General features: G+C 45.7%; 1 protein-coding gene across 2 annotated transcripts in view; it reads right to left on the bottom strand.

Annotated features, from left to right (window-relative positions):
* RAB11FIP4 (RAB11 family interacting protein 4) overlaps positions 1-26,296 on the bottom strand; it is a 125,668-nt gene that overhangs the window by 76,075 nt on the left and 23,297 nt on the right. For both annotated transcript variants that reach the window (XM_027471624.3, XM_027471623.3), the window contains exons 2-3: positions 10,823-10,910; positions 572-660 (exon numbers count right to left, since the gene is read on the bottom strand). In XM_027471624.3, the coding sequence (XP_027327425.1) occupies positions 572-660; positions 10,823-10,910 (177 nt within the window). The remainder of the gene's footprint in view (positions 1-571; positions 661-10,822; positions 10,911-26,296) is intronic.

Raw genomic sequence — 26,296 nt, 5'->3', positions numbered from 1 at the left:
AACAAAGTAAAATGAAGGAGAGACAAAGAGATGCTTAAATGAAGCATAACACTGTCCTGCCTGTTGTTGCAGACACTGACAAATTATGGACAAGGACTCCTTTAATAGTTTGAAAAATTGAATATGGATATATCATACCCACCAGCCAAAATATTATCAAGGTATTTTTGTTTCTGCTTCCCAACTGCTGCTCAATCCCTATTTATTATCTGCAGAAGGTCTCTGAGGACTTGTTCACCTACGAAGTTTGACTGATTTAATTAGATCCCAATCACTCTTTTCCACTTATGTGGTGCCAGCAAGCTTTTATGTGATGGCTTCACAGAAAAGAGATTACCAAGGCTTGTAAGAGCAGTGCTAACCAAGGCCTAAATTCTCTCTCATCAGCTGACATACAGCCTGTGTTAAATACAGCTTAAACCAGTACGGAAGGCTTGCTAACAGTCATGAATCTAGGAAGGAAGAGTCAACAGGCCAAGTGAAACAACAGCATTTATAACAACCCAACCACACATCACTCCAGAGACATTCTCAGCACAGTAAGATGAGGAAGAACTGATGCTTCTCCTACCTGGTAATAGTAGTCATCGTACTGCGGCTCATAGTGCTGAGGCCCAGAGTTGTCAGGAGACAGGACATCATTCAGTAACTCTTCACAGCCTGGCAAACAGAAACAAAAGCATATGGTCAGGCTGAGAGCTTGTCTCCCAGAGATTACATCGACAATGGAGGAAAAAACAGTTGTAGCTAGCCTGCATGCACAAAACTTTGAAAGACAGCTCTGGAGTATGTTTAAATAGTTCTAACAGAGCCGTGACTTCAGAGCTGTGCAGGGCACACATTCAGCATGTGACCCTTAATAGCTGCCATTACACTAATGTTGGCACTACTCTGAGCTGCAGTGAAACCAAAAGCTGCACATTGCCTGGCTTGGGAAGCTGTGCTGCAGGATGGAGACCACCCCCACCCAACCCCAATGTCTGGACTCAGAGGCCTGGCACTAGCCAGCATCTGCTTGACATCAGCAGAGCTGCTTCTGATTCCCTCTGGCCTAAGGACGGACTGGGCAATACCCAAATGTCACATATCCCCTTCAAAAAGAGCTCTGTCACGAAGCATACAGTGTTTGGCAAGCAAATGTTTATGTGCTGCAGTCAGATCTTCAGCTTCTGTGTTTGCTTTTGTTAACCAACACACTAACAGCTGGAAAAATCAATGTCCATGTTTTCCCCAGTCCTTGTCTCGTCTCAAAACCTGAGACAAATATAGAAACACTCCAATCACCAAATGCCTCATTTCCCATTAATTACCAGTGACTGCACTTGGCATGTCGAGCCGCAGAGGCAGTGCTATCAGGCCAGGTTATTTCAGAACAACCAGCCTACAGCCTTGGGCCTGAACTGCACAGAACCTCAGCACGCGTACATTTGGAAGCAGCAATTAGCCAGCAGCATTCCTCTTTTCCATCCCATCACTAACGCAATCCATTTGCTCGTGACACGACACACTGATACTCATGAGGCAGATGAGTCAGAGAAGGCAGAATAATGCAAGGAAGTGTGAAATGTAAGGATTTATCCTGGTAGCTGGCCTTCTCTCTTGCTTTTTTAAAATAACGAAATAACATCTCCAGGGTTGAAGATACCTTGTGGTTATGGAGGGGAGTCCCTTACAGAAGAAGTGAGTACCTAACAGGGAAGGTGACAGGATGGAGGATGCCCAACATTGGGGTCGATGTGTTTTCCTGTCTCCTACCCACAGATGTATGCCAGAGGCACCACCAGGTGGATGAAGCCAGTGACGTGGTGTGCTTTTTTTTTACTTTTCTGGAGAAGTCAGCAAGCAAGAATTGTGTTGCTGTCGCTTCCCAAAGAGGAGCTCACATGGGAATAACAATCCAAAGAGGTTATTTACCTTCTGAAAAGAGGCAAAATATTAAACGTTTTTGCCTTGAGACAGCATCTTTCTACATAACTTGGCATGCCTGTGGCTGTCACATTTCCCACTTGCCCATGGTCCATTTCTTTCTCCCGGCTTTAGCATTATGTTTGTCAGCCTGTGCTTGACTAAGGGCACTTTCTAGTCCTCTTACAGAGAATTCAATTTACTATTTGTACCTTTTGACATTTATAACAAAAACTTATTACTCATCAAACTACCTCATGCCAGCACCCACTGTGACAGTCTTTACATGTACGGACTGCTTGCTCTGCTAAATGCTCTCTGCATGATATGGAGCACGTACTCGTTAAAGTGAGTTATCTCCAGCAAAAAGGAAAATAAATGCCAAGTGCTACACAGCAGTGGATGTAGATTTGTGTAATGAAGGAGACGTGTTTACACAGTTCTAAAAATTCCCAGCTATATCTTCAGCTATAAGGTTAGGCCTTATTTTTCCTATTTCAGCTGTACTAACAGTGCTTCTAGCTAAAGACTTCTAAGCTGTCAGCCTTTGCTTAAGCCTGTTAGATAAGCGTACCACCTTCCCCAACCTTTTTCTTTGGTGGGCAAAAGTTACAAAGGCTTTCAAAGGTTTTCAAAGGTGCAAGAGGGATTTAACTACCAAAACCAAGGGGCATCTTAAACCTCTCTAATCTGGAGTTTAGCTGCAAGGTCTTCTGTGTCCCCTCTTTGCTGCCCAGTTCTTATCTGAGATTTTTCCTGATCACAGTTACTCATTTTCCTTGACCATTAAGGTCCATCTCTTCATGATAGCCCTTGACCATTTAAATTCAAACCTATAATTTACTCAGAAAAAAACACAGGAGAAAAAGCACCGTCTCCTCCATACCTAACCTACTTGGGGCAGCCCTAGCCACTTCTTCAGAGAGCCATCTGGCACAGGCTTTCGTGTCCTGGGCCAGAACCGCAGAAGCCAATCAAGCATTTGAGCCATTTCCAGAACATCACCAGGCACTTAATCCAATTTGTTTACCGAGCTGAAGAGCTCCATTTGGCAAACGGAGCCAAATCTTCCTTTTATTGAAATCACAGACCAAATTTCCAATGCAACTGACAGAGTCAGGACAGACTCAGGTTCACCTGAGACCACCTCCTCCTGCAGAGGTGACTTTTTGTTGGGAAGACGTTTGAGCGTGCAGCAACCAGCGTCCCCCGTGGGAGACATTTGCTGAGTGCAATTAATGTGCTGGCGTGGCAGCTTGGATCCCCTCATCCTGCTGGGAAGATTTGCATGTTATTACACCCGGCAAAAGGAGAAGAAGAAAAGAAACTGCTGAGAGGCCATTCTCCTTCAGGGTTACTCAAACACACTGCTGCCACCTTGCTGGACCTCATCCACCATCCAGCAAACCATGGAAAGATGCCAATGGCTGCAAGAAGCTTAGGATTGTGCCACCGTTTTCACCCCACTTAAGAACTAGGTTTAGTAACAAATAAATGTTTCGTTGCTCATTTTCCCTATCAAGACACAAACTGTCACCCCTAACAATGGAGGGCTGTGGTGCTGCTCTTTCCCCAGGGCCCAGCCCCTACCACCAGGACGTTGGGTTTTGGCACGCAGTTGGTAAAGAAGCCTTTCTTGTCCAGTGTTTTTTTGCAACACTGCTAACACATCTCACCTTTTGTTTCCCATATCTGGAGGATGATTTGAATTTTGCAAGTACTCCAAGAGGTTTACGCAAGGGGCATACCATAAGAAGGGAACTGAATTAACCTGCAGTGTCTCAAATACTGTTCACATGTCTTCTTATTACCTGAACATATTTTGGCTTGCAGCCTGGGAAATGCCAGTGAGCAAAATGAAAGTGTCACAGTCCAGAAAGGAAACAGGAAAAAAAACAAGGTTTACTCTGGCACATCTCAGTGTGGAAACACGAAGGCATTGGACAGCAGCTTGTATAGGGAGCTGTCTGGTCAGGCACACAGGGTGCTTTCTGCCAGTATCTGTCTTGAGGACAAACATTTTTGCCCGGGCTTGCAGAACTGCCATGATCAGTATTTCAAGCCATGCAGCAGTATGCACCCAAGGCTAGTCTGTCCATAAATAACCCACTGCAAATACATGAACGGATACTTCCTGGCTACTTTAAGGACCTCCTGCACTGAGCTGTCCCATTGTTGCTATAATTTCATTTTCCAGGAAACAATAAAACTGAAAGCCACTTCTATGGCTGTTTAGAGATATTTCATTTGAATGCCTACTTGTATCACAAGATTTTAACGTGCTCAGTGTGCTCTCGCCCTTGTTATGGCTGGGAAAATCTCCTCATTCACATTTCTGGGCAACATTTGGCAAGGAGACCCAGCTCCACTGCAGTCAGTGAGGCAGCGAATGGAGGCGAAGAGCTAACCCAAGGGTGGTTTCAAGTCCTTCTATATTTTCTACAGCTGTGCAAAAGGATGCCCTCTGTGGAGAACACTCCTGCAGGGCCGTGCATTGTATAAATCACTGTGCAGGGTGACAGAGTTTAGGAGCAACCTCATATCTGGAGGAGGAACTCAGTTACCAAACCACAGGAGAGTGGTGAGGCTGCTGAAGTTTCTTTGGCTAGAGACACACGGTGAGCCAGCACAGAGCCGGCTGCTCTTGTGTCCGTCAAAAGACTGCTCAAGACAGCGGCGTGTGTCACTTCTCATTCACCAAAGCACTGGGTCACTCTCTAATCTGATTCTGTCAAAATTACTGAAGTTAAAAACACATTTATCCAAAGTATGCCAAAAGCAGAAGTGTACACGGTGCCTTTGGCCAGAACTGCAGTGGGGAACAACCTGCAATCTGGCAATTATTTGCAGGGGCAAACTGAAGTAAAAAGACAACTGCCCGCACTCTGGTAAGAGGAAGACGCTGCAGAACAAGAAATCTAAGCATCATAACCACTAGATCATTTATCCTCTCCTTTTGTGAAAACACAAGTACTTCTGGAAAATACCAAACTAATGCTAGTAACCTCACAAAAGGCAGTGCTGGCTCTCACAGAGGCAGGACAGGCTCATCTTTAACCCTAAGCAAAGATGATGCAAGTGTTTTCCAAGTCACTGAAGGGGAGGACGTGAACCTTTAACATTTTCTGTTTGCTCAGGATGCCAGACATGACTTCCCTTACCACATATTTTTAGATATTTACCTTCAGTTTCATTTAAAAAAATGTTTTTCACACTCTAGCAGACAGTTAATTTGCAAACAGACACTCTGGCTGCAAATAAACACAACTGCAGCAAAGTGGTTTCCTGCAAATGTTCCAAGAAGGAGAATTAACCCATGCTGTGTCAGGCAATTTTCACGGGCAATTAAACAACTTTAATACTATGGGAAATCAAATCTGGCTACCTAATTGAATAAAGTTGGTTCTTGGCATTTTTCCTGAGACCAATAGCTTTTTTACTTCATCTACCCTTGGATCTTTAATGGTGTTTTAGACTTGTTTATGATCTCAGGCTATATTTAGTAAAATTTAGTTGAGTCTTAGCAAACTCCGACGTACTTTTAAGAGCAACGAAGTTCAGCTCATTAAAGAGTTTTAGCCTGACTCACAAAAGGAGAGCTCAGCTCTCCACATTTACCTGGACAGTCCTTCTCCCTAGAGCCAGCCCAAATACCGCTCCCGTTTGTAAGACATCCTTATTAAGAACACACAGACTCATCAAATCCTCTCCAGCTATGGTGCGTTGCGAAGTTTGAGATCTACAGCTATAAGCCTAAACGGGCTCATGAAGACTTTGATGTTTTCTGCTGTGCTTTACTGAATGAAATTCTTGTGGTAGCACAGCTCTTCTGCTCCTTAGAACTGGTAGGTATTGCAAACACTGGTGTCCAGCAAATAAAGGTAAACTCCTCTTGTACAAGTGCAACACATCCATCTCAAGTTCTCTGTTGGATCTTTGGGGCAAAGCTGATGCAATCCTATTCTCAGCTACGGGACTGCAAATTAAGTTAAGAGAGATAATCAAAACTCAGCACTGGTTCTGCAGAAAATGTTTGTTTGGAGCAGCTAAATGAAAATATAAAAGCAAATTTAAAAAAAAAGTCACAAGTGCAACAGAAGGCCAGAAATATTCCGCTCTGGAAAACTTTCTTTTGAAAAAACATTAAATTTCATAGTACATTATTTTCACAGTACTGATAACCTGCCACAGTGGGAGCTAACAAAGCAGCCCACTTCACCTTTTTTTTTTTTTTTTTTTTTTTTTTTAGCATTTCTTTGAAGCTTTGGGCAATTCTGTATTCCTGGGAATTTCATCAAAATTGCTAAGACCTTATGGAGAAAATAACTACTTTTTACAGAAGAAAAAAAAAGACAGCTTAGCTACTCACACTGGGACTGCTTCTAGAAGTTTTCCAGCCAACTGCAGTAATTAAAGATCCAAGAAAGCACACAGATGGATTTTTGAAGGCACTTAACATTTTGTGTTACTATTTTGAAGACTCAAAGGTTGCTGTTGATGAAGGTGGGGAAGGGTAGAAATTCACAACTGTGCTTCTCCCAGAGTTAATGAACATGAAGAGCTCCTACACCTCAGCTTTTTTTTTAATATTACAACAGGTCATAACTTTAAAGCCCTTATAACATCTAGAAGATGGGGAAAGCACTTTTCCTCCGGAGGAACAATAAGCTGTATAGTTTCATTTGGGAAAAAATAAAATAAAAAACCCACAGTGATTCTGCTAAAGCATGAAAATTCATTATTGCAGAAATGCTCTGTGCTGGCATGGCTCAGCCTCTCCCCTTATGAAAACCATTGCCCTTCAACTACTGCACAGTGGTTAGCGTTGTTTTCATGGTTTAAATAAGCAATGAAGTTGGAATATGTTTGCCTTTATCTTTTAATTCTGCATGAATTTGTATTCACATTTTACCCTCTCATCTATGTGAGCTGCAACTCCAAGGTCAGCAGGGGGAGCTCGCTCTTTATTTGTCAGGGTTTGGTGGGTTTTTGTTTGTTTGTTTGGTGTTCTGTAAGTGAAGCATCAAAGTGGAGAGACTACTGTGAAGAAAACAGAAACCTTAAAATAGAAGGAACAGATCAGACTTAATTGGAGCCTGCTAAACAGACCAAGAGCCTGGTCCTGCAAACACTTACCAGCCTGTAGAGCACATTAGAAATAATAGTTTCACTCAAACCTTCAGGTATTACAAGTGGCAGAAAATATTTACTGGATCGTTACTGTAAGTCCAGTACAGTAAAAATAGAAATGGACTCCACTGAGCAAACAGTAACGGATCCCACGCTGACCCTGCTGAAATCGATGGGCATTCAACCTCTGCGGGATGTTCTGGCTGCTCTCGAAGTCCCTGTGCAGTGCCACTTCACAGACTGTTCTGGCTTTGACACAGCTGCTAGGTAAGAGGGTACAGGTGTTATTTCATGGCAATTGCTCTCCAGACTGATGCAGTTATTAGAACTAAAGGCATGCAGTGAGCAGATAACAAAGGCAGCTGTGGCAGGAGCAAAATCTTCCTATTCTGGAATTCCAGTGAAATTACTGCAAAGCTTTAAATTTGATGGCAAGCTCTGGCACTTTTTGCATGGGGAAAGCAGCCCAGACAGCGGGGGGCTCAGCTCGGACACTGAGGCAAAGTGCTTTAATCCATGAAGGACAAGCAAAAAGAAGCAAAGCCTCCCATAAACAGAAAGCACCTCTGCCTGGGTAGTATTCCACCCAGGAGACATAGTGGGAATGAGTTCCTCCAACACACTTCTGCCCTCTAACGTTGATACTTCTGTAGAAGTCCTCTCCATCACTTCCAAAGGTCCCTGCTGCCAGCTAGACTCCTCAGCACATCCTTCCCCATGGGACCTGCTGTTCAGCAGCTGCAGATGTCTCCTCCAGATGAGAGTCCCAGCAACCTTGGTGGAGGTACATGACTCATACATCACGGGGTTCGTCCAGCTCAGAAGCACTGAGGAGGAGGCAAGGTTGATGTCCACTTGTCAAGGGCCATGGCGCTTTTCATTTTACCACACAAGAGTGCACAATGCCCTGGCTTATGGAGAAGAGAGGCCAAGCTGCAGGTTTTAGATGCAGTTTGAAGTTTCTCCTTGCAGTGAGAGCAGCTGCCACCCAGTTACAGAGCAGACATTGAACGTTGTGTTTGGGATTTTTTCAGGCTCCAACATTTTGTTGTTGGCTAAGATCCAGACCTGGATCCGAAAGGATTAAACCATCATCATCAGAGGTGACTTCTTTACCACTGTGATTTGAATCTGTTCCAGATGCTTCAAGCCTGATGTTTTAAACACAAATTCAAGATACAGCAAACTAACAAACAAAAACTTGACACTATTTCACCTCTGTGCAGGAAGAAAGTTCCTCAGCACACCATAAAGGCAGCTATCTGTCAGACAACTTAATGTGAAGCCTCATAAATGAGAAATATGGCAAGGCATTAGGACAGTAAAGTTTGAATTTGGACATTTGGCTTCAAGTCCCAAGAATAACACAGCTTCACACTCCCTCACTGAAAAAAACAGTGGATTCATAGTAGCATCGCATTTGCTCTATTAATCTGATTACCCCAAGCAATTAAAATAGGCTGAGATGTCAAAGCATTATATTCATAATCTGTTGCTGCCAATACAAATTGCTATTGTTCGATAACAAGCCTGCTGCTCCCCCTGGGATGTGGTTGCACTGAAAAGTGAGAGATGGAGGCTTTCCATCCTGAACCGCAGACGTACATTTTTTTCAACTTTCACACGACCAATTTATTTTTAAGAAAAGTGGGGCTGGTTGCTAAAGACCAATGAAACTTTCACACTGTGAGGTAAGCAATAGAGCCAGTTCTCCTTAAGCGATGCTGTGAAATCACACACAACAATGTCTGATCAGAAATAGATACAACTGCTCCCGTGGTTATATGCACTTGGCACTGATGCTGTTTAAGTGTTAGCACTGCTAATGATGTGCTACAAGAGCGCTATGTGATGCTGCAGAATTGGAAGATCTCTCTGTCTGTTCACATACACACACTAACACCCATCAAGCATACCATAAGACGTTCCACATAAGGGCTTTAAGGTTTTCATAAACCCAGAGTACAAGGTATTCCAGAGCGTTTGACTTAGCCATGTCTTTGCAGGACTAAACCTTAGCTATGAATATATGAACCAGCTCCCACACGGTGAGGCAGGATGAAAACTCCCAAGGCATCATCCCTCTCTGATAACCATCATTATGCACATGCTGTCCTCACAGTGAAGGAATCGCAGACGCCCACTGCTTCCCTGAGGGCACTGCCCACTGACTTCTATTTGCTGCGGGCAAGGGCACATCTATTACAGAGAAGATGTTCTCCTGGCTCACACCTATCCCTTACCGATGCCGTTTTGCCCACCTGAGCACATCTTTAGGCTGTGAATTACAGAGGATTACTGGCTGCACAGAGCTTGTGTCTGCCTTAACCTAGACCCCAGTTTACTGCAGCATTTCTTAGACAAGGGAAATGTCAAGCGTAGGCTCTAGCGTCTAGACATCTACATTAACTTTCCTTTAGGGCTTTGCACTGCCTTCTCTTCAAATACATCAGCATCATCTTTGGAAGGTGTCTCTGTCTCCCCAAACCTGGACTGAGAGCAGCTCTCACAGTAATTTTACATAATTATATGCTGTTCTCAGTTACCATAAACTTTAATTAAAATTGCTATGGTGTCACATTCTTGCATCCTTATGGCTTCATAACAGTCTCGTTGTAGCAGACCCTCCAGAGGCTTCTCCTGGAATCACGCTGCAATCACAGTGACATTCACCCTGTCCCTGAAGTGAAGCCTCTGGGCTGTGACGGCACTCTGGCACTTCACTAAGGACATACCAGGTGTCCCAACAAGGACAGGCTGAACTATTTTGCTGTGGGAAGCTACAAAGCTAATCAGCAGCAGAACAGCTAAAGTCTCTCTTCACTGTTTGCTTCATCGCCCTTTGGTGTCTCTGTAAAGCATAATAGTGTCTATGCCTTCTGCCAAGGACTCTGCAAAGGAGATGGTTTGATCCAGCTGGTCTCCTTCTGGACTCCTTAATTTGTTGAGCCTGTAATTAACGCCTTTCATTCCAATACAAGTTCCCAAGTACTTTAAAAACATGAATTAACTATAGCTTGCAGGTATGTTGAGAAGAGTATAATAGTCTTAAATTTTCTAGTAGAGAAATTAATGCCCCAGGATCTCCAACTTCCTTCAGTAAATCTACAGCAGAATCAGAATAAGAACCTGGAAGCATTGGACTTTGACATTGCCTGGTAACCACAAGGCTACTCTTTCTTCTGCTACATTTTGCTTTAAACCACATCACATCTGTTCTGAAAAATTAGCAGTAGAGCAATACTCAAGCACCTCTGGATGTAGGAACTCAGCATTGCTCACCATTGACACACAGACTGCACAAGAAGCAGAGATGTATTGGCTCTGTTCCCAGAGCTGCCCTACTGTCACTACAAATAATCACAGTCAAAAGAGGAAGCAGCCAGTCCAGCCATGTTACTTTCTGTCGCATAAACCCCAGCTAATCTTAGATCAGGTATAATTACATTACTGCACCAACCAAGAACAAACCAGCTACAACAAGAGCAACACATGGCCAGGAACATGCAGCCCTTACTGAAGAGGTCACCACCAACAATCCTCAGAAACACAAAAATAAAAAATAAAAGTCTAGCTCTAGATTTTTTATTTTTTTTTAATTTGTAAGAGACATAAAAATGAAAGCCAAGAAGGACTGCTGGGAATTGTAACTGTTTATGCCTGTATCAACCAGAAAAGCACACTGCTGCTTCCCAGCAAACGTTTTGTCTTTGATCATTACATTTCCTGCAACCACAGAAACATTGGTGGCACTGAAGTAGGTAATTTTTATGAAACATGCACATACCTTTGATGGCAAAAACTCCATGACAGAAGTCCTTAAAATTGATTCTTCCCAAATCATTTGGGTCCAAGTACTTTGCCAGTTTTTCCACCTTAAAAAAAAAAAAAAAGATTATAAAATACATGTTGAGAATGGTAAATCATCTTTTGCTCAGCTAGTCTGTAGCTTCCACAGAAGACCGTGAGTGGAAGAATACCCGCAACATTTACTTGAATCATTCAAACCGTTCTGCAAGGAGAAGTCACAAGTAGATTATCTGATGCCAAGCATGGTGCATTGCATTAAGCTCAGGAGCTTAACAGGGGGTCAATCTGTGACCTAGCCTTTCATCTTAGAGAAGGGTGCTAACAAAATCTGTTTCCCTTGGGGCCCTTTTCATTTACACAGCTCAAAGAAAGTTAAAACCTTCATGATGTCCACCCCTCTTGCCACCAGTTACTGAGGAAGAAGAATAGATGTGCACAACCCATAGGAGCCTCGTTCCCTGAAGAATCCAGAGTAAAGTAGTGAATGTTCTTTGGCCACTTGGGATCAAAAAAAAATTTCCCTTGTCATGGCAGAGAACACAAGTTTGAATTGGAAAATACAACGGTATAAAGTATATACATATACAAGCAAGCAATGTATTTATTTAATTATAGTTATAGTCTCGGCTTCACAGTTTAGCATTTCTGAACACTAGTCATTGTAAAATGAGATTATACAGAATTTAAACACAGCCACCAAGTTGGCATTTGCCCAAAAGAAGGTCTGGCAGATTGCTCAAGAGGGAGAAAAGCAGTCCAGACAGGAGAGGCTGCTGCGTGCTGAGTTGTCTGGAATAAAGGAATGGAGAGGGTTTCCACAGAAACAAGTAGCTGAAGAGGGAGAAAAAGGAGAGGGGCAGAGCATGCTGGAGACAAAGGAGAGCAGGCACCATGCTGGGACACCCAGCTGGCTGCTCCCCTCTGCCATAAACACCCTGAATGACATTGTACAGGTCCTCCCCGAGCCTCCTCCTTCCGTACCTAGCAGGCAGTGTGCCGAGGCAGCCCCTTGCTGCTTGCCAGCACACTCATGGCCAGCTGCAGCACAGCCCTGACCTTGATCCGGACCCTCCAGACACCCCAGAGCATGAAGGAGATGAGGGCAGCAGGCATGTAGGATGCTGCACAATCCTGGCAACAGCAAGAGGAGCTCAGATATGTCAGTCTGAGCAGCAACAAAAGCCCAGCTGGAAAGCTATGCAGCAAATGAATCCAGATGACCCAGTTTTTCATTTTTCTATTTTTTTTTTAACATGCTAGTTAGAGCCTAGCTGTTTCTCAAAACCCTGCAGATAACGCACTGATGTGTGCGTGACACCTCTTCCTTCAGATTCTCTCCGTGTTTATAAATTCTCTCATTGCTAATAAATGCCTTGATTAGCCAAAGACCTCATTTAGAGCAAAACAATCTACAACTAGCAAAGGTGTTGGGATGGTGAGGCGCAATTCCCCATGACACAGCAATTCCTGCTCTTTGTGGGTCCCATTTCTGTCCCTCCAGGTGGTCAAGTAACTGCAAGGGCACAGCATCATGACCCCGGGCAGTGCCAGGGGCACAGTGCGAGCTATATTTGGCTTCTGAGCCAAACAAGGGCCCTGAAACTGTGCTAACAGCACTAATCTGAGTAGTGCTGTGTTTCTTTGCTGATGACACCCAGGAACAGACAAACAAAAGTTTGCTGTACTCAGGTTTAGGACATCATGCAGTTGTCCCTGTTCTTCTCAGTGCAGGTAGGCATTCCCTGTGTAAGGAATTTACCAAGACCTTACCTTGGTTTCAAGCCTACAAACTCCTCTGCTTGCAGGCCTGAAGCAAGTTACCTCTCCCCCATCACACCAAACTGTCTAACCCACGGCTGACAGTCTTCAGCCTCAAAAGGAAGAAGAGAATCTCTCAACTGTCTCAGTCACAGAGCGAGAAATGGATCTGGAGTAGGAGAGAGATCCCTAATACCTTTCATGTTCCATATTGTAGACCTGCTTGCTATTCATTAAGATTTTGTCTTTCACTGCAATAAGAGCAGGAATACCGTTGTGTTGAAACTGCAAGCCAAATGGTCCAACCATGGATGGGAAAACGACCCACTTCTTACATGCAAAATGCTAGGTTCAATGAGAAATGAACGGTTTGATCCTTTCATTGCATCCTTGCACCTCTCTTTGTCTTAGGGAAAAACAACAAACAATGTTCTTAAACATGACCCCAGGAACGGAAATGTTACAGCTGCCACCTATTGTGATCAAATTCCTACATCTGGTACCATGAGCAATTAGCACAGTCCCACTGATTTACAGCAGCTGAAGATAGGGGTCTGTTTCCAAAACACAGCCACTTCACCACTGTAGAGTGGGTTTAACGCATACACGATGAGCTGGAAATCCTTCCTGAAACCACTTAAATGGATCCAAGCCTGGTACAGGAAAGCTGGGTTGCTCTTATCGCTGCTCACCTGCACAAACAGCAATGTTATTGAAAGATGAAGCAGCAACAGAAATTCCTTTCTCTGGGCTATTTTTGGATGCATTCAAAGCAGCATAATCACACCGGCCATTGAGGCTGGCAGCAGCAAGATTTTAGAGCTGAAAATCTTCTTGATCACTGTAGCAGCTTAAATATGCGGCAGATGTGTCAGCTGGTGTAACTCAGCCTGGCCCTGACAGTGCTGATGCAGACCTCGGTGAGGCCACTAGCTCAGCATCTGTCCCTGTGCAGATACAGCAACAAAATCTGATCAGACACCTGTCTGCTGGGTTATGGGATCAGCCTGTAACTCCCTCTGACAACTGGCAAGCTCCCATCATTGCAATGTACGTAAATACACTTGCAAATGCTTGCGGGGTTGCTCTGAAGCATCACATTTGCTGTAGGTCTTTTGCTAAGAGGCAAGAAATTGTGGTTTAGGTTTTAATGTACAGATTCCCGCAGCCAGCTGGGAAGCCCCTACACAACTTCATATTGTGCTGTAGCCCAATGGTGCCACTCGGTGTTTCCAGCACGCCTGGCCTGGTAAGTTTATTTCTGACAGTTGAGCCAGTGATTTTAGTCCACCAGTTTCTCAGCCACATACAATTATATTTTCTAATCAAATTAAATGAGATGTTATACGTCTGGATGTATTTGTTACAAAGCAACAGCGAATGCTTTCATGTTTAAGCTTGAGCAACGTTCAACAGCAAATGAAATTATCACCTCAGCAAAACGCTTCAGTCTCCAGTCTCCCCGCAATCCAATTGTGCAGGTTTTCAATTTGATTTCATAACGCAAAGAGCTGCCATCAGAGCAGGAGAGAGGAAGGACTTATAGAACGGCCTGGTGGAATTTGTGCTGATCCCCCCTCACATCTTCAGCCAGCACTGACCAACGCAGCTCCAGCACAGGTCGAGGCCGCAGAGCTTTTTATCAGCCAGGACTATATCCAGGTATAAACTTGCATGCAGTCAGTGCCTTGATACACACGCATGTACTGTATATAAACCCCTATTGACGTGCACAGTTTCAAGCCTCCAGAGCACATGAGCATGCATTTTTACCAGCTGTTTTGGGGGATAAGGCTAAGAAGCTCTTTTCTACAGGGCCTGCCTTTTCTGGGATGTCTAAAAGGGGCCCTTGGACAGGGCTCCTTGGTGGGGCTGTAACACAAAGGAGAGCCAAGACTTGGTTTAAGCAGCACGATCTTGTTAATTCCAGATTGAAGGCATTACTTGAAAGTAAGCACGATTTCAAGCTGTGGCCAAATAAACTATGCCATCGCAGCCACTCCTAAATCTTCTGTGCTGTCTATACCGTGTCAGCCATCCTTCTGCTTCTCTCTGTAGAGAAATAATGTCCTCTCCACCTCCTTCTCACCAGGGGTTGGCTCCCAGCAATCAATCAGAAGCTGTGGCACTTACTTATTGCCTTGGGAGGCGTTACGGGGTTGTCAGCCCAACAGCCAAGCTGCATGACAACAAAACCTTTTTTGCAGTCCACAACCCCATGGGCTTCCAGATAAAATCCTCTGCCAGCAAACAGGGAGCAGCAGCGCTTCAGCCCCGTTAGCAGCACGGGCAGTGCTGCCTGATTTCACAGACGTGGGTGAAACAGGCGGTGCCAGTCTTGGACACGGTTAGACTCCTGAGCCCCTGCATCTCCAGGCTGTGCTGGGCTCTGCCTCCTCTGCTGATCCCACTGCAAAGGACACAGGACTGCAAAACCAACTGCTGCCAGAACTCAGGGCTGAAACGACCGGGTGATTGTTGTGGTGCCTGCAGGCAGCACAGGGAACGTGCTCCAGAGCTGAACACCATCGAGATGGGCCAAAGCCAGGGTTTGGGGCTGGGGATTGACACTACTCTCTACATTGCTGCACTGAGCAGTCCCCCACCACGTGGGACAGCACAAACAAGGTCAGGATTGCAAACCTTGCAAACTTTCTTCATTGTGGAAAGAGAAGGACGAGGACAGAAAAAATTAGCTGCAGGCTCAATAGTCCAGCTGGTTCTCCTGGCAGCTGCGAGGGTCCCTCTAATGAGCTCCTCAGCAGACATCCAGTAGTCTCAGAGAGAAGAAATACATCATTTTTGCTCTGGGAAACAATTGGAGAAAATCAAACCCTTTGTTGCTATTGTTTAGCTTGCTTAGATGAATGGGTGATTATCCTTCCCAGGCAAATGTATTTCCCCATTGTAATAACCGGTCACTTCAGCCAAAGCATTGCCCCTCTCCGTTGCATTTCCCAGCTACACTGAATGTGCTGTGAAGTGATGTTTGCCCCTGCTGCTTTCTGATAGATACATGTAAGAGCAGCCTAGAAACACCTGAGAGTTTCTTCAGCCCAAAGTTTCTTGCTATGCTAGCTAGAGAAGGAGCCCGTAACTGTGGGGGACAGCTCTGCATTTACAGCAGAGGATAACATTTCTGAGCTCTGTTCCAGTGAAGAAGCAGACCTTCTATGTTCCCACAAGAGCACCAGGCACAGGGACAAACCCAGCCTTCACCAAAGAAAGGGGATCGAGAGTATCTTGCAAGGAGTCCTCTGTAGCCGTGCTGCAGATAGGTATTTTTTTTTTTTCAGCAAGGATTTTCCTCCTAGAAACTGAATCTTGCTGCCATCTCCAGCAAAGAAAAAATTCAGGCCTCTACTGACCTCCCTTAGTTTTCTTCAAAAACTGGCCAGCTCAGGGGAGATTTGTTACCGCACAAAAATGTTAGAGCTGGCTGCAACAGGAGGGACCCCACGCTGGCTCCATCCACCAGCATCTTACAGCCGGCTCCAGGCCCCAGCCAGAAGATGCCATCTGAAATACTGAACTCAGCTCAGCAGCGTGCCGTCATACTGCGGGAGCCTGGAAGCACGTCTCGCCCTGGAGTGAGCGCAGGAGCACCTGGGAGCAGTGAGAACAGCAAGACGAGCACTCGCAGGAAAGGTCAGACCATGCTGCGGCATTTGGGCAGCATCTCCTGAAGCACGAGAATTTCTCAGAAGTTTACAGAAGCTTCCAGCAAAAGGAGAGCACATAGGTGAATGCTGCAAAGAGGAATTAGAGAGGTTCCAATGTAATTTATAAAGGGAGCAGCAACACTCGCTCTGATTTTAACAGACTGGCCTTTTCTGCACCTGGGGAAGCTGCGTGAGATCACACCCTCGCCTGCTCTCCCCTCGCTTTGCAGGTCTTGCTCCTCCACCACTTCACTCCGCAGCCAGCTACAGACATCCAGCCCCCAGCAATTCGTCACCTTGCATCTTTACAGACAAGACGAGTTACAGGCTTTGCTGTTTTCTTGCTTATATAACCCCCTGACACGATGAATCTAGCTGGGAATTAGTTCCCCCTAAAGGGCTCCTTCTAAAAACAACCCACCGTATCCACGATACACAGGCTGACAAAATGGGAGTCCAGCAGAGGGACCTACAAACATCACCGAGTCCATCCAAGAGCTTCAGGGTAACCAAAAATTAAAGTCTATTATTCAGGGTATTACCCAAATGCCTCTTGAACCCTGACAGGCACAGGGCAAGGGCATCACCCGCCTCTCTAGGAAGTCTGTTCCAGTGTTTGGCCACCTGCATGGTGAAGGAATTTTACCTGGTATCTGGTCTGAGCCTGCCGGGCAATGGGCATTCAGGAGCCCAGTAGCACAGAGTACCAGCTTCTCTTTGTGAGTTGGTAGGATTGGTCCTACCCCAAAGCTATTCAGTGCTGGCATTCAGACTGCAAGTAAATAGAAAACCATGATGATGAAATTTGCAGATGACAGGATGATAAATAACAACAATGCTGACAGCCTCACGCTCCTCTGGAGAGCAACAAGTGAAGCCCATACAAACAGGGTATGGCTTAAGCACTGCTAGGCAAGGCCACAAAACAGAAAATACAAAAGAAAGAGAAGTAAGAGTTCACATCTACAGAAGGGATGGCTGTGTTTGGATGAGCTGGGGTTTATAGAAGTATTCAGAAGTTCTGACAATTTGGGGGAGGGGAGCAAGATAAGGAAAATGATTTTACCTTGCGTTGGAGAGACCAATGCTAACACAGTTGTGTTACTAACGCTCACAAGAGATGCTGAAAACCCAAACGGATTGCAGAGAAAAGATATAACGTTAAAGGGCTGTGGAAATGCTTTATACAACCAAATTTCGGGTTCTCTCTATCTAATTTTGTAAAAGAGAGACCAAGGGTTGATTTGTTACTAGGTATAAAGACTTCCACAAGCAGGAAATTGCAGGCTGTAAAGGACTCTCTGCTCTAGCAGGGGAAAAACAAAGAACCATTAGCTGCAAATTAAAAGGCCCAAATTAGAATCAAGGCACCAATTTCTATCAGCACAGTTGTCTACCCATGACAACTATAAAAAGAAATGGGTGGACTCCCTCCCATCCGAGGCCTTTTGAGAAGACAAGATACACCTGCCCAGTTTTACCTAACCTAGAGTAAATGGGTAACGAGCTGTGCTGTCACCATTTCAGGACACCTCACGGGATAACCTGGTGCTCCCCCTGAACCTGACCTTCACATACATGAAGAACGACGTCCCTACTGACACACGCAAGGCGTGGAAGGCCAGCACTTAGGAATCGTGAGTCCAACCAACACCGTGCCCTAACTGCTCTGTGCTGACAGCCTTTCTATCATAAATGATTCACGACGCTCCAACCAGCATCACAAATTTCCACCAATCCCAGACCATGCAGGAGCACACATCACAGCTGGAAACAATGGCTTTGAATTTGTTTTGAATTCTGATTCTGATTTCAAGCATCAGTCATTGTCCCCTGGTGCTTTATACGCTGGCTTCAAGCCTGCAAGTTGACATGCCAGAGAGATTTCTTTAAACAGAAACTACTGTTTCAGTTCCTGCTTTAACTGGGGACACCCGATTCACCAGCTAGAAGGTAGATCTTGGACTGTATCCTCAATGATGTAAGCAAATTTGTTGAATAATCTTGGCGTTGACTTTGAGCTAATTCCTAATTCTTTCAAATCCATAATCTTCTGTGCCTCTAGTGCAAAGATCTGACTACACTCAAGGCAGCCCATTCACAGGTCTTCCTGGGTTTAGCATCAAGCACACAGAATTGCATCTTCTTCCAATTACAAATTGGGTCCTTGGGGACCCAGATGGAGAACACAACCATGACGCTGCTGCCTTTTGCTGAGCGTGTGAAAGATAACAGTGAATTACAAACCCACAGAGCGAGAAAGGTACTTTCAGAGGCATCACAGGTGGTTGAGTGCACTCAGAGGAGATGGGGAAGCTCACAGTGTTCATTTGTTATTAACGCCCTGTGTAAGCGTTACCTGCCTCAGGTGGGCAACAGATGGGAAATGCAGCTGAGCTACAGAAATGGGAATCAGGCAGCACACGCACGAGAGCTCAGCTTCCACCTTCAGAAACGCAAGGACAGCAAGTGCTCTACGCATGCCCAGCTGCACCTGCCCGTTCCTGGCAGAGCTGTGTACGTGCCACCTTCTAGCAGGGCCAAACAGGACGGAGTACAGGTAGCAGCTTCTCGGCCATCCCCTAATGCTCAGCTCTGTGGGACACACCAGACACACCAACCTTGTTACAGCACGCAGGTATTTGTAAACTGCATTGCAGACAAGCCTGTCCCACTGAGCCGACCCTTATCTTCATGCCATCTTCTTTTCTTATTCTGTTCAGCAGCATCTCCTCTTCTGAGAGGAGAAGACTGAGCCATATGGAAGTGTAGAGAGAACACGTTAGAGATGGATTCGTTTAAAATATTTTCCATAAGCTGCTAAGAGAACGTAGTACTCCATGAACCTCAGTGAATGCATGTGTGGCAAATACCCAGGCAGTGCCAGGAAAATCAATGCCTTCTGTTTTCCATGGAGAAATCACTTGTGGTTTTTACTACAAGTGATGACACAAATCTAATTTGGGATAACAACAAAGACAATTCTTGAGATATTGTATACTCAGATTTTGCAGTTAACATTCTTATAGCTTGGATTTTCTCCACAGCGAGAAGTTATTACATCTAAGGAATCCTTTCTCTTACACCACATACCTCACTGGCTAGCCTCTCAACTTACAGAGCAAGACATTTACAACCACAAAGAATTGCTCATAAACTTTGAACAAAGTGACATGCATAGCTCTGACTGACAGCACCCAAAAAAGGATCACTACCTGTTTTATTCATGAAAATGAATAAAATTCATGAAAATTTAAAAAACTGGAACCAGAAAGTTTTCTAAACTTCCTCAGAGGACACATCCCAAAGTGACTGCCCCTAGCTACAGACTTTATTTCCCTCCCATCCTTTCTGCAAGCCAGAGACCAGAGGAATTCTGGTGCTTTTCCTCTGCCTTGTTCACCTTTGGATCAGGTCTCTGTCACAGGCAAGGGTAAATCCCCCAATTCCTTACGCAGACAATACCACTATAACAGCATTTCTCACTTGGTGTGTCCATCCTAACGCAATGTGGCAGCCAGCAATGAGCAGGCACCAGAACCACAAGACCAACATCTCTCCACAGCCTCTTCCACCATCCGTCAGCCCAGATGTGAGGACCTCTCGTTTAGAGTCACTTTGACATAGCTGACTGGAGAAGGAGGCCATTCCCCTCCTTCCCTCTGATGCTGTGTTGCAAAACAAGACGTTTGGCTGAGCCCACCAATCTTACAACAGTCAATGGGGAATCCCACACAGTCTGGAGTACCATGGGAACAGAGAGCAAGGCTAAAAATATGCCGGAGCCATCTGTTCACTCTACAGTGATTTGTGGTGTTGTGCTGGAAACAAAGAGTTAACCTGATGAACTGTTTTCCTAAAACCACTGATTCACTCACTTGCTAAAATAAACAGGGCTGCATTAACTCCTTCTCCTCCACTTCTGCCAGACCTGAAACCAAGGCTTCCTGAAAAATAAGGCTGTTAGCAAAAGCTGTGACAAGCTGAAATGAAGCGCAGCCCTTTATTGTCTCATTCATTAGCGTAAGTCAAATACAGCACGAAGCAGTCAGAGCTCAGGTATGCAGGATGCCATCGGGCATGTGGGTGCAGCGTGCTCTGCCTTTAAACAACAGGGAGGAAGATGTTTGGGTTACATCAGGCTCATCCACTAGTGATGCAGCATGGATTCAATTATCAGAGAAAATATTTCCCCCCCTCTGCAGTTCGTGGTGTGTGTGATCCTTCCCATCAGTGCATAAAGCAAACTTGCACAGAACAATGGTTTTCATGGCCTCCAGTTGTGAGACGTCAGCCAAATGGGATCTACTCCAGGAACAATTACCATTTTTGAAGTAAAACTGGGGAGAGAGGTGGGGCAAACAGCGCCAGCTCCTGAGCCAGCACCTTCTCTGTGCCTTTCTTGCTGCCACATCTGCAGTCTCACTTTAATTGAGGTGTTATCACAGGCAAAGAGCAGGCACAATACCAGAGACCAGCAGGAGGAGGCTGGAGAAGGTGGAGAGAACACAGCAAGTCCGAAGTATCCCTGTAAGTCCCGGCATGCACCTCAGGCATCCTCTATTCCAGCTCCACTTGTGTGAAAACAGTGCCCAACGCCAGAAAGAAGCTACAGAAAATTCCTCGAACCAGAACCAAAAGCTAACACAGCTGCCACAAGCACACTGCAGGCTCACACTGAAGGCCAGGCAGTCGCTGCAGCCTGCACAGCTCAGGCAAAACAAGAACCAGGCCCTCTTCTGTCAGCCACATTAGGGCCCCCTCGTTGCTTTTCCCTGATTGACACGTCAGGAACACAGCTAAGTGCCACGACAGGCTCCCAAGACACAGCATCCCCCGGTTTTGACAGCAGCATCCTTACAGGTTGGGTTTCTAGCCTCACGGACAGAAAGCAGGTAGCACACTTGGTCATGTCTCGACTGCCTGCTTTATTACTTTCTCTCCTTAACACAAAATCATTCCAACATATGCACAGAGCACAGCGTTGCATCACACACCAACACCTACTTTCCAACACAGTTTAGATCATGGTCTGCACTGGGGTCTGCCCAGCACAGCGCAGGCTGGGCCTCCTCCAGCTCTCCCCAGCTCACTCCTGAAGGCAGCTGCTAGAAGGGAACGTGCTCGGCCTTGGCATGCTCGCAGACACAGAGGATGAAATGTAGGTCTCGAGAGCTGATCTCAAATGCAAAAGCCCGAGTGAGCAACAGTCCTGAAATTAAATTGAATGAAGGAAATTTCATGGCAAATTAATGCTTTGACGGAAATCCCAGGAGGAACGAGTACTGGATGAATCCAGCACAGGAAGACACGCATAAGTTGAGATGAAAAACATCAGGCAGAAAGGTATGATTAAAGGAACAATCTTCCACTTAGCTGAAGAGAAAGATGCTTAACCTTTCAGAGAAGTGTGGCTAGGAGATAACATCCTTCCAACAAAACAAAGCAAACGTGCAGTGGGTACCACCGCTACGGGGGGATAATTACCGAGTACGAAATGCAGTTGACAGGTTTGAGCAGCAGCTGCTTCAGCTGACGTCAAGACCAGGGAAGCACAGATAAGCAGGCAGCAGCAGAGCACGAGTCAGGACTGCTGATGCCGAGAGGACAACGATGGGTCCCACCAAGAGCAAAGCTACCAGGGGAAGGAACGAGTCCTTGCTGCATCAGCTTGCCCAAGCAGACAGATTCCTGACCACAGCGCTACCACAGACAGCGGCGTTAAATCTTTTCTAAATCCCCCGAGCCTTGTTGCAGCTGTCAGCTCCAGGCAGTGCAATAGCTCAGAAGCCCCTCATGCCTCCCTCTTCCACATCGTCAGCAATTCCCCCATCCAGCAATCATTCAAATTGCAAAGAAGAAAATTCTCGCTGTATAAAATGACACACGGAAATTTACGCTGCCCTTTGATGCACACTGGGAAAGACATTAGCGGGAATGATAATGAGCCAGAATTTTTGTGTAGGAATGGACGGACGAAATACAGAGCAAAGCCTGCACTCATACAAAATCTCTTTCCAGCCTTAGAGGCTGCACAAGGTACTTCATGTCACAGTACTTCCTATGCTCCCCATCCTCACGTCTGGTCCATATTAATACCTAATGGCTGGAAGGCTGAATGGAAACAAGATCCAAAGCGTAATACAAAGAGAAAGGAAATAAAGGTGCACAGCTAAGCTGGAATTGTACTTTTGTGTTCTTAAAGTGTGCCCAATCCAACTCTTACCAATTAGTGGTGGTATTGTTACAATAATAGTGAGGGACCGGGCCCAGTGTTCCCTGCTCGCTGCATGCACTACTGAATTCACAATATCAGACCCAGAGATAATTTTCTCTGCTGGTACATGATTTTATATTCTTTTCTTACCGAGAAACAGATGCACTGTAAAGAGTGCTGGGCCCAGGGACTAAGCAGGAATGGCAGATTTTGAAACAGAGACTGAGCTGCTGAGAAAACCCTGATCTCCTGAGTGCAAATTTGAGCAGGACTGTGGCATCACTGCATGTGCAGTCGGGTATAGTGTGCATGGGCCCCTGCCGACGTGCTCTGCAACTCCAGCAGTGTGCAGCAGGTATGCTGGCCCTGGGATCACCCCGCAGAGGACCCCAGCTGGCTACAGCACCTCACTTTTTAGCTGAACAGAGATTCCTCCTGCTGCACTTCTCTTTTGTACCCAGGGAACCAAGCCTCACAAGAGAACAAACAACAAGCACGAACAATACAGCTCTTCACGAGCCAGGGACTGAGCTGGTGTTCAGCAGCCCCGTGCTCACGCTGCCCTTTCTCCACCAGGAAGGGTAGGAGTGGTTCTGATGACTTCCATCAGCTGGAAATCTCATCCCACCAGCTCAGCAAAGCAGGTCGTTGTTCCCAGAGCAGCTGTCAATCCAGGCAATAGTCATCGGAGAGGCATTTCTGTCCACCTACAGGTGGGACCGTAAATATTCATGCCTGTACACTCAGCAAAGGGGTTCACAAGGCTGTTTCTGTTGTGTTAAATTGTTTCTTCCTAAGGCTTTATAAGAAGTTCTGTTTTGGTCTTGCTCATTTCCACTACTACTTTTTTTTCAACCAGATTTTAGTAAGGATGTAGCTTGGATTTTCTAATCTATGGCTCAATGTGTATACATTTATCATCTCAGTAGATTTAATTTTGTGTATCCTTTGAGACTGTTTTTGACACTGTGGTATCAGCATGTTAATTCATTTTTCCCTACAGTAAAATCAAACCTAACAGCCTCACCAAGAACATTTTGGTTTTTCTAGCTAATGTACGTTCTCTGTAGGTATTGTCACAACACATCACCACAGAGACCCAGACAGCGAAAACAGATTGCTTGGAAAGTGAAAGCCACCCTTCATTGCAAAACTGGAGAAGGTGCTGTTTACCGTAAATCAGGAGGAGATTCACCTGAGGTGGAACCCCCCAAGAAATGAGGTAAGAATTGGCCACTAGAGCTCAACTACCACATCTGACATAGAATATGTCCCCTGTGCACTGCCAAGCAGCGGAACTGCAGTTCTGCTTTGGAGTATCTATAGAAGAGGGGAGAGGAACAGGTTATCCTTTTCAGTGGGACCTCACCCCACTTTGAGGCATAACATGCAGAGTAAAAGGTTACTTCTGAACCACCTGAGTCCCTTTAAAAATCTGGGCAAACACCCCCTTCTTGGCCTTTCAGTTCATAGGCTCTTCTTCATTTCACTGTTAAAAAGCTCTTGACAATTTATTAATCCCCTGTGAAATCCCCAAGCAGGCAAAAGCTGATTTCTGTGTGTTTGCCAGACCTTCCACGGTGCAACATCTCTGAAGACTCGCTGCTGCTGCCTTCTCTCAACCTGCAAAAAAGCTGTGCTCCTATCTATTTTCCTCCAGCATAAAGATGTCTTGTAAGAGTTACAATCAAGAGGTGAGAATGCAGAAAGCACAGCAGATTTATACTGCAAGGCCCTCACCCAGCTGCATTTCACTGCACTGTGTTGGATCCGAGCAGCCTGTCCACCACTAATACCCGAACACATACCAGCCACAGAAACCACAGGGCGCTCATTCCTTGTGTATTTCCAGGGACACAGCTTCTTTACAAGGTAATTTACTAACAAGGAGGTAATTTGCTCTTCAGTACTAAGGCTGGGTGAAGCCCTGCAGCAAAGGTACATGTATGAAATGTGAGGCGGGGTGGCTGAGAACCTGAAGGTAAAAAAGGAGCTTTCTGGGAACATCTTTCAAAGGACCAGTTCAATAAAGGAATCCACACCAGGCAGTACATAATCAGCTCCCTCACCAGGGAGGAAAGTAGTTTCATGGTTTATAACCACCTTGAGTTAAACAACCTGACATTTTTACACCCATGTAACAATAGCAGTGTCTAGCTGACACTGCTGATGGTGGCACAGTGTATGAAGGCTCCCCAGAGAGGGCTGATGGACTGATTTTGCCTGATGTGCCCATGGACTGGGCATCTTTTAGAATATAGTTTCTTTATAATGCATCTATGGAGACTAAAATCCAGCAGGCACGGAACCTCAGAGCTGCAGCTTGGACAATATATACGGGGAAATGCCAAAGAAAAAATAAACTCTTTCCAAAACGTGGTGCTGGTGCCTCAGCAGCCAAGGCTTTGCCCCTCGGCAGCAGGACGACACTCCAACCCCTGCCAAACCTCACCCTGCAGTCTGACCTGGGAACAGCCACAGCTCCCAGAGCTCTGAATCGCACTTGTTTGGACGGGATCCACACATTTTTTTGTAAGGTAGGAAAAACAACCTCGTGAGCAAGGTGTGGGGATATTAGAGACAGGCATCCTGCCAGCACTCACTCCTGGAGGGACCGGAGACAAACACAACACCCTGGACAAACTGCACTGCGCCTCCGCCAGCCGGGCTCCTCTCTGCAGCTCTCTGCATAGGTGGCCGTGGGCTGGAGCTGCACAACTGCTCCCAGGGGAAATGTGAACAGGGTCCTGCAGGCTTCACGGTGTTCTGCGAGCAGCTTGGATGAAAGCTGATCTGGAACAATGCAATGTTATTGCCATTACTGTAGATAAATGTAAGTTGAGTCACAGTGAAATGCTGCACCTGGTGACAGCTCAGCCTTGCCATTCTCTCTGGGTATGACCTCAGATTTCTCACAAATCAAGGCTGATGCACTCGTATTAAGTGACCCAGTGCTGCCCGGGCAGGGAAGCAGTGGGGAGGGCACAAGGCAGCCACAGAGCTGTCACATCATTCGGAGCTCACACCAAGCAGCATTGGTCAGGGCAGGGAAGCAGAGAGGAGCAGGGAACAGCTCCCGTGGCACCACGCTAAATCTGACCTTGAACAACGCCAGAAGCAATGGGCTTGACACAGGAACCACTTGTACTGTATTATACAATGAAAGTCATGCTAGAAGAGCTTAATGGCCATAAAATCTATAAGTCACCAATGCCACAGGGAGGTATTTAATGCTGAAACGCACTGCTGCAATAAATTTGTAAGCTTTGACAAATAACACTTAGCCCCTTACTTGAAAGATGCTGGGAGGCATTGTTATGATCTAGGGCTTGAATCAAACTTGTCCTGGTGTGAGACCTGAACCTTCTCTGGCTGAATATCGCTTTCCAGTGCTCACCATCATCCAGGTATGCGAGGGCTCTCCACCCTACAGGACATACTCCGCCTTCATTGGCGCAGAACAAATCTCTGTACAGCCAAGTTTGTCACAGTCTCATTATGCAGGACTAGTAAAAAAGTAAAATGCTGAGAATTACAAATAGGCACCTTCAGACTTGCTGGTTTTTGCAACTGTGTACATTTGCTCAGAACACTCGTACTTCTGGACTATCATCCTAGAGACCAGGAACACCGGTGTAGCCTTTTGGGGTTCCAAACCTGCACACAAAAGCTACAAAACAGGAGTTCACCGTCTCCACTGCTTTGCAGACCTACAGGGGACAAGGAGCCCCAGAACAAGACACGTTACTTCTTGCTCAGAGTTCACAGAATGGTTTTACCCTTCGCTGTAATAGGAATCCCTCTTTAAACAGAC

The sequence above is a fragment of the Anas platyrhynchos genome, chromosome 19 (assembly GCF_047663525.1).
Source record: "Anas platyrhynchos isolate ZD024472 breed Pekin duck chromosome 19, IASCAAS_PekinDuck_T2T, whole genome shotgun sequence".
Lineage (NCBI taxonomy): Eukaryota > Metazoa > Chordata > Aves > Anseriformes > Anatidae > Anas > Anas platyrhynchos.
This window is presented reverse-complemented; position numbering and strand designations above follow the sequence as displayed.